This window comes from Olea europaea, chromosome 19 (genome assembly GCF_002742605.1).
Source record: "Olea europaea var. sylvestris chromosome 19, O_europaea_v1, whole genome shotgun sequence".
Lineage (NCBI taxonomy): Eukaryota > Viridiplantae > Streptophyta > Magnoliopsida > Lamiales > Oleaceae > Olea > Olea europaea.
This window is the reverse complement of record NC_036255.1, coordinates 6,178,808-6,190,922: the sequence shown is the minus strand read 5'-3', so window position 1 is coordinate 6,190,922 and position 12,115 is coordinate 6,178,808. Positions and strand designations below refer to the sequence as shown.

Here is a 12,115-nt window from a genome sequence, read left to right as displayed (position 1 = left end):
CTCTAGGTCCTTCTCAACCTGTGGTTCAAGTTCATGCTCATGATCATTCTCTAATTTCAACCCAAAGTCATCCTCATGCTCCGCGTTCTAGATTTTCCTCTGGATCTGATTCAAATTGAGGCTCGGGCTCAGGCTCAATTACTATCTCTGGTTGAGGTTCTAAGCTTTCACTCCACCTGTCTAGAAGGATATGACAATATATACCAAATTCAATCGTATTTGGATGCCTTGGAGGGTTGCCTTTTAGTATCTCATCCCTAACCATGACTCTCATGTCTCCCGATTGAGGTGGGAGTGAATGTATGAGGTTATTCACATCCTCGATATGCGTGATCTCCAATCTCGCATCTACAGCTATCATACATCTCTCATAGATGTCATGTACGTGATCAACAAGTGGACGAGACGGGTCAGTCACATAGTTCTCATAGGATTGAATAATGAACCTACAGTTCAATGCTGCTCTACAAGCTGTGGCCTTTCTAACCATCTGGCAAGTTCTACCCTTGTCTATCATATAAATGTCCAATTATGTTTTATCTCTGTTAGTAATATCAACTTATAAATTATGCTCTTGAGGTTTTAATATAATGGTCAATCATCATTTTTTCATGTATATTTAAACAAAATATAACTTACATAACATATTTCATTCTAAACATCAAAAGCATTTTCATAGATTCAAGTTTAAATGATTTATAAATCATGCTCGAAAAATAAAGTGGAACATAATATTTTATTTCATACCTTACGTTCGTCAGATGAGATCAACTGATGGACGCAAAATGCAATGGAGTGCCTTAAATATTTTATTTTTCTCATTCCATAAATAAAAAACACTAAGTCTATATAATCGACTAAACTCGTGCTCTAATACCATGCTGTAATGCCCCAACTCGTATGGATTGAAATATCACAAGATTAATTATACTTTAACCATAAACTTAATAATTTACTATTCTTTTAGCAGAAAGTATAAAGATTTAATTTAAGAATTTAATTCAATTTTATATATATACCTTTTTATAAAAAAAATAATTCAATACTAAAAGATAACTTCTATTGACGTGAAACTTTTCGGCAAAACTTTAAAAATAATGTTGTTGTTTTAGTTTTTATCTCAAACGGAGATTGACAAAATAAATTCGTTTGCATAGCTATCGACCTCGAAATTTCGTCAAAAATTTAACGTAAAGGAAAAACTCCTTATAATATGATGTATTCAGAAATCGGCTTTCGTCGGCAACATATAGGGTATTAAAATATTTTTCAAATCCCCGCAGCGACTAGGGTTGAAAAGTAACCTAGCGCAGCATACTATAAGTGTCATATAAAATTCTACACACATCGAATCGACATGATTTCAACTATATTCAATAGCTAACCCTTGAGACTATCAAATCCAATTGGTTTCGTCCAAAAATCTCAAGTAACGAGTAAGTTATAAATTTTTGAAATCAAGATAGAAACTGAATTTTTAAAAAGACGGCAATACTTTAATTTGCTAACACTGTATTTTTTATTTTTTATTTTTGGTAAACGGTGATTGGTAAATAAATTTCTAGAACACATATGTACTTTAAAACATAACTTATCCATAAAGAATGTTCGTAGAATAGATCCACACACAACAACTATAGGAATATAATTTAAAGAAAACGTAAACATTTCATAACTAAACTAAAGATATTAAATCACCGGTTTCTCCGTGGCATGTTGCTTATCCATCTCCCCCTCATCCACTCTCTAAGGAAATCTATTCAACTTGTAAGAAGGGAATTAACCTATGAGTTTGAAACTCAATAAATATTATCGGTGCATTTCGTTACCAAATTAAAAATTTCGAACTATAAATTTATACCGTTGCACATAGATGGATTTTCGGCAAAATTCAATTACTATAGTATCATCATAACACGTAGAGCCGGGAATGATCATTCAAACTATTGTAGTGCCGAAACACTGTACTCAAAGGTACCATTTCATTCAAACATTTATCGAAAAATCATAATTTGAAAAAGAAATAAACACTTGCACCTCTACTTACCTTGAATTTTCTTAGATATAAAAGAACAAAATGTGTAGAAAGCATTTCTTCTTCTCCCCATTGTTATTCCCTTAAGTTCAGCTTGACATGAAATATACTTTTTGAAAGAAAGTATGAATAAATTCGGATTTGAGGTGGGGTGTAGTGAAAAAGTGACATTCCTCTTCCTGTAACATTTCTTTTAATGAAAAATTAAATGGGGGTGTTGTATTATCATTAAATTTTTTAAATTTGATTTTTAACTAAGAATTTGAATAGTTTCTAAGTCATAAAAAATAATTCATATAAAAAGTTTTATAAAAACATTTATATGGTAATTCAAACCTGAGTTGCCTATATGAAATACCATATAGATGACCACTGAAGCAACTCAATTATTCATTAAATCTTTGTAATCAAATTTACTTTAACTTAATCTCTTAAATTGTTGGACTTTTAATTAACTTATGTCTTGGGCTTTTATAATTTTAAATAGATTGAGTTTCTATAGCTCGTTTTTTAAATGAGCTAAGCTCGTGGTGCTAGATCATCACAAAATAATAACTTAATTTCATTTTATTTCTCGAACTTCTACATTACAAGCAAACCTATAGTAATTAAAGAACACAATTATATTAATCATATTTTCCATTATTTCAATAAACAAGTCTTTTTTATAGCCAGAGTTAAATGCACGAATGAAAGAGCAACAATATATCGCAATTCAACTTGTTCAATACTACATACATCTGTTATACTGTGGCCATATATATACATTCCAAATTCAATGCAACAACATATCATAACGATTCAACTTTCTTCTGCACGAAATAATACTCAATTGCCGTACTATCAATCTGGCCAAGCAGGCTGCTTATTGATCTAGCTCTCACCATGAGGTCCAATTTTTGTCATCTTCTTTGCAGACATCACTGCTTTCTTCTCATCATCGTTATCAATTTTCTCTAATCATTTCGAGTCCACATCTAAGGAACTCAAGATAGATGATATTTGTCGAGTTGAAGATGGGCTCAAGATTTCATTCTTGGACGCAACAAAAGCTTCTACTTGCTTCGCACTCGGAGAGAGTACGCGAACAGTGCTCGTCGTGCTTTTAAGCTTCCTTTTATCCAACTGATGATCACATAATGAATAGCCGACGAGGGTTGTTTGGCAGCATCTCCATCCTCTCCCACTTACCTAGATAAGAAGAAGAAGAAGAAGAAGATGGCTGCACAAACTTGATATCTTCTTGTTGAAATATAATTTTGGCATTCCTGAAAATAAATATAAAATCAAATTGAAATTAACATAGGGAGCAGAGCAGCATACATGCATCCTCACAGGCAGCATTCTTGTATTGCCATTAAAGAAGGAAATTGTAAAATTTAAAACTAGAGGCATCTATAAAAGCAAACATGCAGATCCTCACCATATTTTGGCCAATAGGCTGCTGAGGTCTGATTTCCATTTGACAGTGATTGTATTTATTGTAGATCTGAAAAATAAGTCGGAGAAAAATGCTTCCTTATCCTCATAGATCCAAACAGAATTTATGTTTTGGCAAAAACTAGCTTTAAGATTTGTAAGGCATTGTGTTGAATAAGGCCAGTTCTAAAGGATTTCAAAAATCTCCTCAAGAAGTTGCAATACCGTACTTTAAATGTTGTTATCTTTGAAAGCAACTTACTTTAATATTCGGTGTCAAAACAGGACATCTAGAACCGCAATCAGAAGGATTGAAGAGATTTTGTCCTTTGCATCAGCTAACTGAAAAGATATTAACAGAATTAAAGTATTTGAATATAAAACTTCCTTGAAAACAAATTGCGAGCTACACTCTATGATATATATCGAAAGTGATCAAAGAGAAACATACTACACAACCCGTATGATATTTCATTTACACATGAGAAGACATGTTATGAAACACTCAATGATAATTTCTTGGCTTCAGATCAAACGGAAAGCACCACAAAGAGAATTGAACATAGTGTTTAAAGAGCTATCACCACCAAGGCAAATGATCAATCAGGCTGCCAAGAACAATCTTACACAAGCTCACTGTGTAGAAAACTTGAATTCAGACCAAACCAGTGAAACAAAATGTTTTTGTTTTCAGTGCAATTGCTTTACATTTTGATAAATGTTTCAGTGCACATTGGGTCTCTCGGTTCCCACAAAAATAAAGAGGCCAAAAAAAGAAAAAGAAAAAGGTAAAGTAGTCTATCGATACTTCTGTCTCATAATTTGGTTAAAGCACAATCAGAAGCTACGGAAACGAAACATGATGATAATTTTGAAACCATAAAATTTCAATCGAATTTGAACCCTAGTTTTACTGAAAATTGTTGAGTTTCTTTTGATCTATGATATTCCCCTACAACCCAGTAAACAAATTGATAGCAACCCAATAATCGAAATTTTAACAATCCAATAACCCAATTTACATTTCACATTATTTCCCTGCAAATTGATAGCAACCCAACAAACAAAAGTCAATAAACGATACCTAAAAGCTATCCCTGTGCTCACTTCGGTCGTTAGGTTTATGGGCTGATTGAAGGGTGGTAATTGAGCAGTTGATGGCTGATTGAAGGGTGGTGATTTGGGAGAGAACAGCCGTATGGTGGACAGAGCAGGAAGAAGAAGAAACTGAACGTGGGGAAAAAATCTAACTTGGTTGATAGGTAGGAAATTCGAAAATGGAATTGCAATTCCATCTTTTCGGTGTTTAATTGACAAAAAATGTTTTGGAATTTATTTTCCACGTTCTTACGCACATTTTTCATATTTTGGAGGAAAATGAAATGGTGAGAATTCATTTTTCCAGTAAACACTGTAGCAATTTTTTTTGTTTATTTATTATTATTTTTTTTTTTTGTTGGTAATGGAAATAAATTCTAAGAATTATTTAAAAAATATTTCTCTTTAGTTGGCAATTTTCATGTAAAATAAAATCAAAAGATAAATGATTTTTTTGAATTATTTATTTTTGCAATGGAAACAAATTTCACTCTCAATACCAGTAAAATCTATCTCTTTAATTGACAATTTTCATATAAAATAAAAACAAATGAAGATCAAAAAATATTTTTATTTCAACATTTTTTACGTGAAAAATTTTACCAATGAAACATAATAATTTACAATTTTCAGAAAAATAATTTCTTGACAATTCAATTTCCTGATATTTATTTTCTTTCCACCCAAATTTCATCTTTACAATCCAACAGACTCTAGGAAATGAAAGGAAAATAAAAGAAAAAATGTGGGAGAAGAAAAACAAGAAAAAGGGAAAAAAATAAGGAAAATGATAAAAATGGTGGCGCATAGAAAGAAAAAAAAAATCCCAATTATTTTATCTTGCATCTTTTAGGGCGTGAAAAAATGTATGCCATAAATATTTATATTAATTTATGGCATGCTCTAACAAGTCTAATTTTTTTGAAAAAAACACAACATGCCTTAAAAGTATTCCATAAATATTCAGCTTTTACGATGTGCAAAGAATGTACACTGTAAATACTTTAATTAATTGATCATTTACAACATACATTTATCGCATGCCATAAATGGTCTCTTTTTACAGCATGCCATAATGCACGTCGAAAATGAATACCTTAAAAAGCTACTTTTATTGTAGTGTTAGTTTGTTGTTGAAATTGTTTGTGCCTTTAAAAACTGTTTCCTATCGATCCATCTATACAGGGGTGGAGCCACCTTAGGTCCAGTGCAGGCAAATGCCTGCACTGAAAGCTCTGAAATTTTAAGAGTGCAGAGAGAGATATATACAGAATACAGAGAGAGGAAGGTAAGAGGAATGGGAGAAACGAGGAGTCTTACAGTTTTGAAATTGTTTGTGCCTTTAAAAACTGTTTCCTATCGATCCATCTATACAGGGGTGGAGCCACCTTAGGTCCAGTGCAGGCAAATGCCTGCACTGAAAGCTCTGAAATTTTAAGAGTGCAGAGAGAGATATATACAGAATACAGAGAGAGGAAGGTAAGAGGAATGGGAGAAACGAGGAGTCTTACAGTTTTGTTACTGGAATTCAAATTTGACAAGTGCAAGTGACATTTGTGCATGTGAAGGGAAGGGAAGAAACCACGTGTGCAGAAGAACCTCTCTGCATGGCATTGTGGGTCTTTGTGTTGTGTAATCTGTATTGTCTTTTTGCATTCACAAGCAACAGAAATAGGTTGGAGTGGGGACCATGCTATTAAATTCCAATTATGCTACATGGTCAAGTAAATGATAGAAAAGTATTTTCAAATTACACTTGATAGTTTAACATTAGATAACAGAAAAAATCATAAAAGCACTCACTCATGGGATGCCATATCAGTTCTTTTTTTTTTCAGCATTATTAATTAAAGTTCACTCTTCAAGGCTGATTTTTTGTTTCTTTATTTGAATTTGAAGATGTTACTATGATAAAGGTCAATAAAACAACAATCAAATTGTAAGGTCCGGTAACTTACTTGGATATCTCCAATTGTTTTTCTAATCTAAAAGACAATATTGATTATTTAATAAGGACAATGTGATGGAAAATATAAATTATTTTATTTTCAGTGTTTTAGTATTTTCTTTTTTATTCAAACGTTTGTTAGATGTTTCAACCAAAAATCAATCAAGGGAAAATAAAACGAGAAGACAAATTTTGCTAATTTTAAGGGTCCTGATCATCAGCTCAATTTTTTTTAAAACATCTATTTGATCATGTTTATAGATCCAAGATGAATTGTCAAAACATTGGCCTAGTTATTTTTACAGCTACGTATATTATTCTTCAAGATAACTTAACGTTGGAACCTTAGCTTCATGCATATATGCAAAATCAAAGCGAAAAAATGTTTCAACCCTTTGCAAAGGCAAATTCAAGTGTGGAGTACCGTCAGCTATCCTCGAGTCTTGTCGACGAAATTTCTCATATTCTATTGCGCGTAAGGCTTTGAAGTGTTAGGTGAATCACTCAATTCTTTTCGTACCGCCCTCTCTCGAAGTAGGTAGCTATTTCAAACATAATCCAGTGAGGAAGGACCTAACAAATGACAATAACACCAAAAGCAATTCGAATCCCCCAAACATTTACCTCAAATTCCCAACACATTGATATGAAAGGATTCATGATATAAAACCCTCGCGTATGTACAAAATCAACTACGAAAATAACAAAATATTTTAATATTTAAACGCTGCACGTGTCATCCATTATGCTTTCGCTTATTATCCGTTAAATACATTAATATATCTTTATTTTTATAAAGATCTGCCAGAACAGGATACAAACAGATCTATCATTAAAGGATTACAAAGAGATCCGATAGTATGCAATTAGACCAACAACCAGAGAAGCAAGTGAAACAGATTAAGCCAACAGCGGCACCACACAATCCAACACCATCTCGTCATCGAGAAACTCCTTCACCTTCACCATCTCCGACTCCCAATTCGCGGCCTCCAATTCATTGATTCCCTTGAAAACTGCTAGCGAACAAATTGAAAAACCCCTCCCCCTTTCCAGGGTGAAATTTTCCCCAAGAGTATACTGCTGAATTGAAGGAAATTCATGTCTAATCCCTTCCAAAACCCCCAAAACCTTGTTTTTCACACTTTCTCCCAAACCCTCCTTGAGCTTCAAAAGGGTAGCCCGAATGGCGGACCCAGGCGGAACTGTGATCGAACCCGTTAAGTCAGAGACCCAATCAACTCCCATTTTGTCTTCAACTGCAGGCGTTACGTAATTGTCAATAACACTGAGGTGGACCGGGTGGTCCTCATAGGACATCAAGTCGGGCTCGGACGCGTAGCGGGCATGGAGCATGTGGGTGAAGGTGAGAGAGGATAATGATCGGAAGCGGACGAGTGGACTGGCGGATAGGTAGAGTACTGGGTCAAGTGAATTCATGCCGTTGAGATTGCTGACCATCGCATCGACTGCAGAAGTTGGGGCATCGGACTTGATTTTGAAGAGGACGATGTGCTCGAAGATTTTTCTTGGCTCCATATTGAAGTTGAAGCTCTTGCGATAGAGAAAATTGAGTTGGCCTGGTTGGTTTATTCCTGAGCCTAACCTCTTCCAATATATACACAGATAGAGATACGTGTGTACGTGAAAAAGAGGGAGAGAGAGAGAGAGAGTAGCCCACAACTATTTACCGAGGGGTCTATAAAAGTTGGCTCTATTTCACTTTAAATTTGCTTCTATTTCTGAACCTGAACTTTTCAGACCTGAACTTTTCCAATATATAGATAGAGATACGTGTGTGCGTGCGTGTAAGAGAGAGTGAGAGAGTAGTCCACGACAATTTAACTAAGGGTTCATTTACGGCCAGACAAAAATCTCGAATCGAGAATCAAAAGGTTCTTTTTAAATTAAATATTCGTACGAATATCTAAATTCAGAATCAACGAATTAGATTCGAGTCTCGATTCTAAATCAAGACTTGAAGAATCGAATAAGAACAAAATTTCTCTAATTTTTTTAACTAACTTATTTTAAATAAGCAAAATTATTTTATTTTTTCTAAATAAATTTTTTAACTAGTTAATTTAGTTCAAAATCGAAAAAAAAAAAAATATATATATATATATATATGATTTTTCCTATTTTTAATTTTCAATTCAAAGTCAATTTAATCAAATTAACTTAGGTTTTATCCAAATCTAATACTCTAACATAATCTCGTTTCTTCCATTCCGAAGAAATCGAATTAAAGTTCGACAACGCCTCTTTTAATTATTTTGAGTTCGCTATCTTCCTCTTCCTGAGATTTTAACAATCAAATCTATGAAGAACTCAAAAAAGAAAGAAGTAAAAGACACATAAGATTGAATTACGTTATTTTGTAAAAACTAATATTTAACATATCATTAGCTGAACTAATGCAACTTGTAAATATTAAATACTTTAATTATAATACGGAACCTGAGAGACGAATAGAACCGAATCTGAACAGTTCCATAATTAAATTTGGACTCGACTATTTCGCTTACTACATACCTGAAAATTTTGGTTCGACGAGAACCAAACCCAATCATGTCCATCCCTAGGTTCAGTAGTCTATAAGGTTGGCTTTTTAAAAAAAATTTATTGAAAGTCGTTATCTTCATTATACATATCTATTTCACTATTAAAAATTTTAAATTCTAAATAAATATTGTTTCATCCACATTGAATCAAACATTACCTTATTAAATTTATTCAATTATACACTATATATCCATGTCACTTTAATATATTACCTCCGTCCCATGAAGATAGACATGTTTTTATTTTTCACATAAATTAAGAAATTTGAATAAATGTAGTCGGAAATATAAATTTTTCTTACATTTTTCTTATATACCCCTTTATTAAATAATTGTTTAAATAGAATTAGTTTACATTCACTAATAATATTTTACATTAAATATAGTCATATTTGAAAAGTATATATATACACACATTCAATAAGGAAAGTGGGCTATGATTCGGGGACAGATGACAAAGAACATCAAGTCCACCTTTATGAGACTGAGTGAGTAATTTTTTGTCAGATACTACATAATAACAGCTAATTTGTTGACTAAGAAGCTTTCACTGTGTGATTTTTGAAATATGAGGTTTTTCGGTTAGTATTGGAAGAGATTTTGTATACAAAGAGAAAGAAGAAAAGATAAGTTATAATGGGGGTATTTAAGTTGAAAAATCGTTCTAATATTGAACTTTAAAGGAATGAAAAGTGAAGTATGGAAATGGACTGTGGGATTGATCTGTATATATTCTTTGTAGATGGAGGTGTGTCGTCATTTCAAGTAACATACATTTGCAATTCCTTGTTTGTGTGTATATTCCATTTTATCTGGAATCAATAATTATTTAGATGATAACTATTGAAGCATATTCTTCTCGTTAAATAAGAATAATGGTGATTTGCAACAATTAGGAACTTCGGAGGAGGTAATTCTTCTCGATGAGAGTGATCAAGCTATTGTAGATTCTTGCCTTTTCCATTTCCTTGACCAACATTGTCTATAGTTCAAGTGTTAACCCCATTCATTAGACTAACTTACAGCTTCCATTAAACACATGGAGAACAATTTTCGTTCCGTAAAGACATTTATCCTTATTCAGTTCTTCTATTATTCTTTTTCCTCTTCAGATGGCGTGGCACTTGTTTACAACTATTTCTAAGTCCCAAATGGTCCATGGAGTTGGATCCAGCGAAGTCAAAGAGAGAAAACTCTTCTTTTCTTCTTCTCGAATGCTAGTCTTTCAAGTATTGATAAACAAATGGATCACTATGAAGTAATTTTCACATAAGGTACAACCGCTCATAATAATAATAATAAGAAGAAGAAGAATGCAAAAGACTAGGAATTCTAGAAAAAGATGTTTTATGTATATTAGAGTTTAGTATAACATAAAGTTTAAAAAATATATAATGCTCAAAAGCATATTTTTACTCTCTTAAAAGAGAGGCTTTTGTTACTGTTCATTTATGTCACAGTTGTTTTCACACTTGAATCCAATTTATTCGGTTTTGCTACAGTAGTTTGTCCTTTTTTTTTTTCCTCCTTTACATTATTTTCCCACTTTACCCTTGAAAATCCCACCTTACACTAATTAACACATTGAGGGCTTAATGGTCACTTGCGCCCACAGTTGTTGACTTTGCACAGACAAGTTTTTTTTTAATTTTAATTTTAATTTTTTTAATTATACTATTAATATATTTTTTTTGTAAACTTTTTAAGAAACGCGTTTGATGTAACTTTAACTATTTTTTATATTCATTTAGATCAATTCGATGAGTCCATAATATAGTTCTCGAAACAAGTTCGATAAAATATAGACAATATATTTTTTATAGATGTTGCGTTAAAAAAATGACGAGTTATACGCATTTTTTAAATTTGACGTCAAACTATAATTGGGGATTTGGAAGGAAAAACGGCGAAATTTGACCTCGAAAACGATGTCCACCAAGCGAAGCTAGGTGGTCATGATGTGCGTGTCGAAAAGAGCTTTCTGAATTGGGGTCATAGGCTCAATTCCGATAACTGTAACAAAACTTATAGCCAAATTAAAAAAATAATAATAATAAATTTAGAAAAAAAATAAGTCCGTAAGAAAAAATAAAGAAAAAAAAAACACAGAAGAAGAGTAAAATTAGACACTCCGCGCTGCACGGAGTGCCTGCCAGTGAGCACTCCGCGCTGTGCGAAGTGCCTAAATTCAATTTTTTTTTTTTTACTTATGTTTTTGTATTGATTTTCAGGCTCATTACGGAATATCAAGTAAAGTCGAAATATTATATTCTTAATATCGTTTTGAAGTATTCGCGACATAATATTGCACGTCGTTCACGGTGCGTGAAACGGTCAATCATAACAAATGTTATCGGGCGTCAAAGTAGGTATGTTCAAACTATATTTCGAAATTTTCGATAATGAGCTAACTTTAAAAATTTATCGACGACTGTGCGATAATCGAATCGATAAATATTTTACATTTTCTCGAAACTCTCTTTGAGAACTATATCGTAGAGACATCGAATGATTTAAATAGATATCAAAAGTAGTTAAACGGATATTAAACGTATATGTTAAAAAATACGAATAATTCGTTTTTCTTAAAAAAATCAATTATTTTATTACTATTTCGAGATTTTCGATAACAAGTTAACTTTAAAAATTCGTCGACGATTATACAATAGTCGAATCGATAAATGTTTTACATTCTCTCGAATTTTTTTTTTTACTTATGTTTTTGTGTTTATTTTCAGGCTCATTACGGGATATCAAATGAAGTCGAAATATTATATTCTTAATATCGTTTTGAAGTACTCGCGACATAGTATTGCACGTCGTTAACAGTGCGTGAAACGGTCAATCATAGCAAATGTTATCGGACGTCAATGTATGCATTTTCAAATTATATTTCGAAATTTTCGATAACAAGCTAACTTTAAAAATTCATCGACGACTGTGCGATAGTCGAACCGATAAATATTTTACATTTTCTCGAAACTCATTTTGAGAACTATTTCGTAGAGACATCGAATGATCTAAATAGATATCAAAAATAGTTAAACGGAC

At 32.5% G+C, this 12,115-nt stretch overlaps 1 protein-coding gene and 1 long non-coding RNA gene across 2 annotated transcripts; both read right to left on the bottom strand.

Moving 5' to 3' along the window:
- Positions 1-2,741: 2,741 nt before the first annotated feature.
- Positions 2,742-4,789, bottom strand: LOC111368616. The gene is made up of 3 exons (XR_002698014.1): positions 4,539-4,789; positions 3,717-3,796; positions 2,742-3,303 (listed from the first exon to the last, which is right to left on the bottom strand). It is a non-coding gene; the product is annotated as an uncharacterized LOC111368616 (long non-coding RNA).
- A 2,611-nt stretch (positions 4,790-7,400) lies between these two features.
- LOC111368261 (stress-response A/B barrel domain-containing protein UP3-like) lies at positions 7,401-9,079 on the bottom strand. Its single transcript, XM_022989501.1, has 2 exons — positions 9,036-9,079; positions 7,401-8,106 (listed from the first exon to the last, which is right to left on the bottom strand). The coding sequence occupies exons 1-2, from the start codon at positions 9,077-9,079 to the stop codon at positions 7,401-7,403; spliced, it is 750 nt and encodes a 249-aa protein (XP_022845269.1).
- Positions 9,080-12,115: the final 3,036 nt, after the last annotated feature.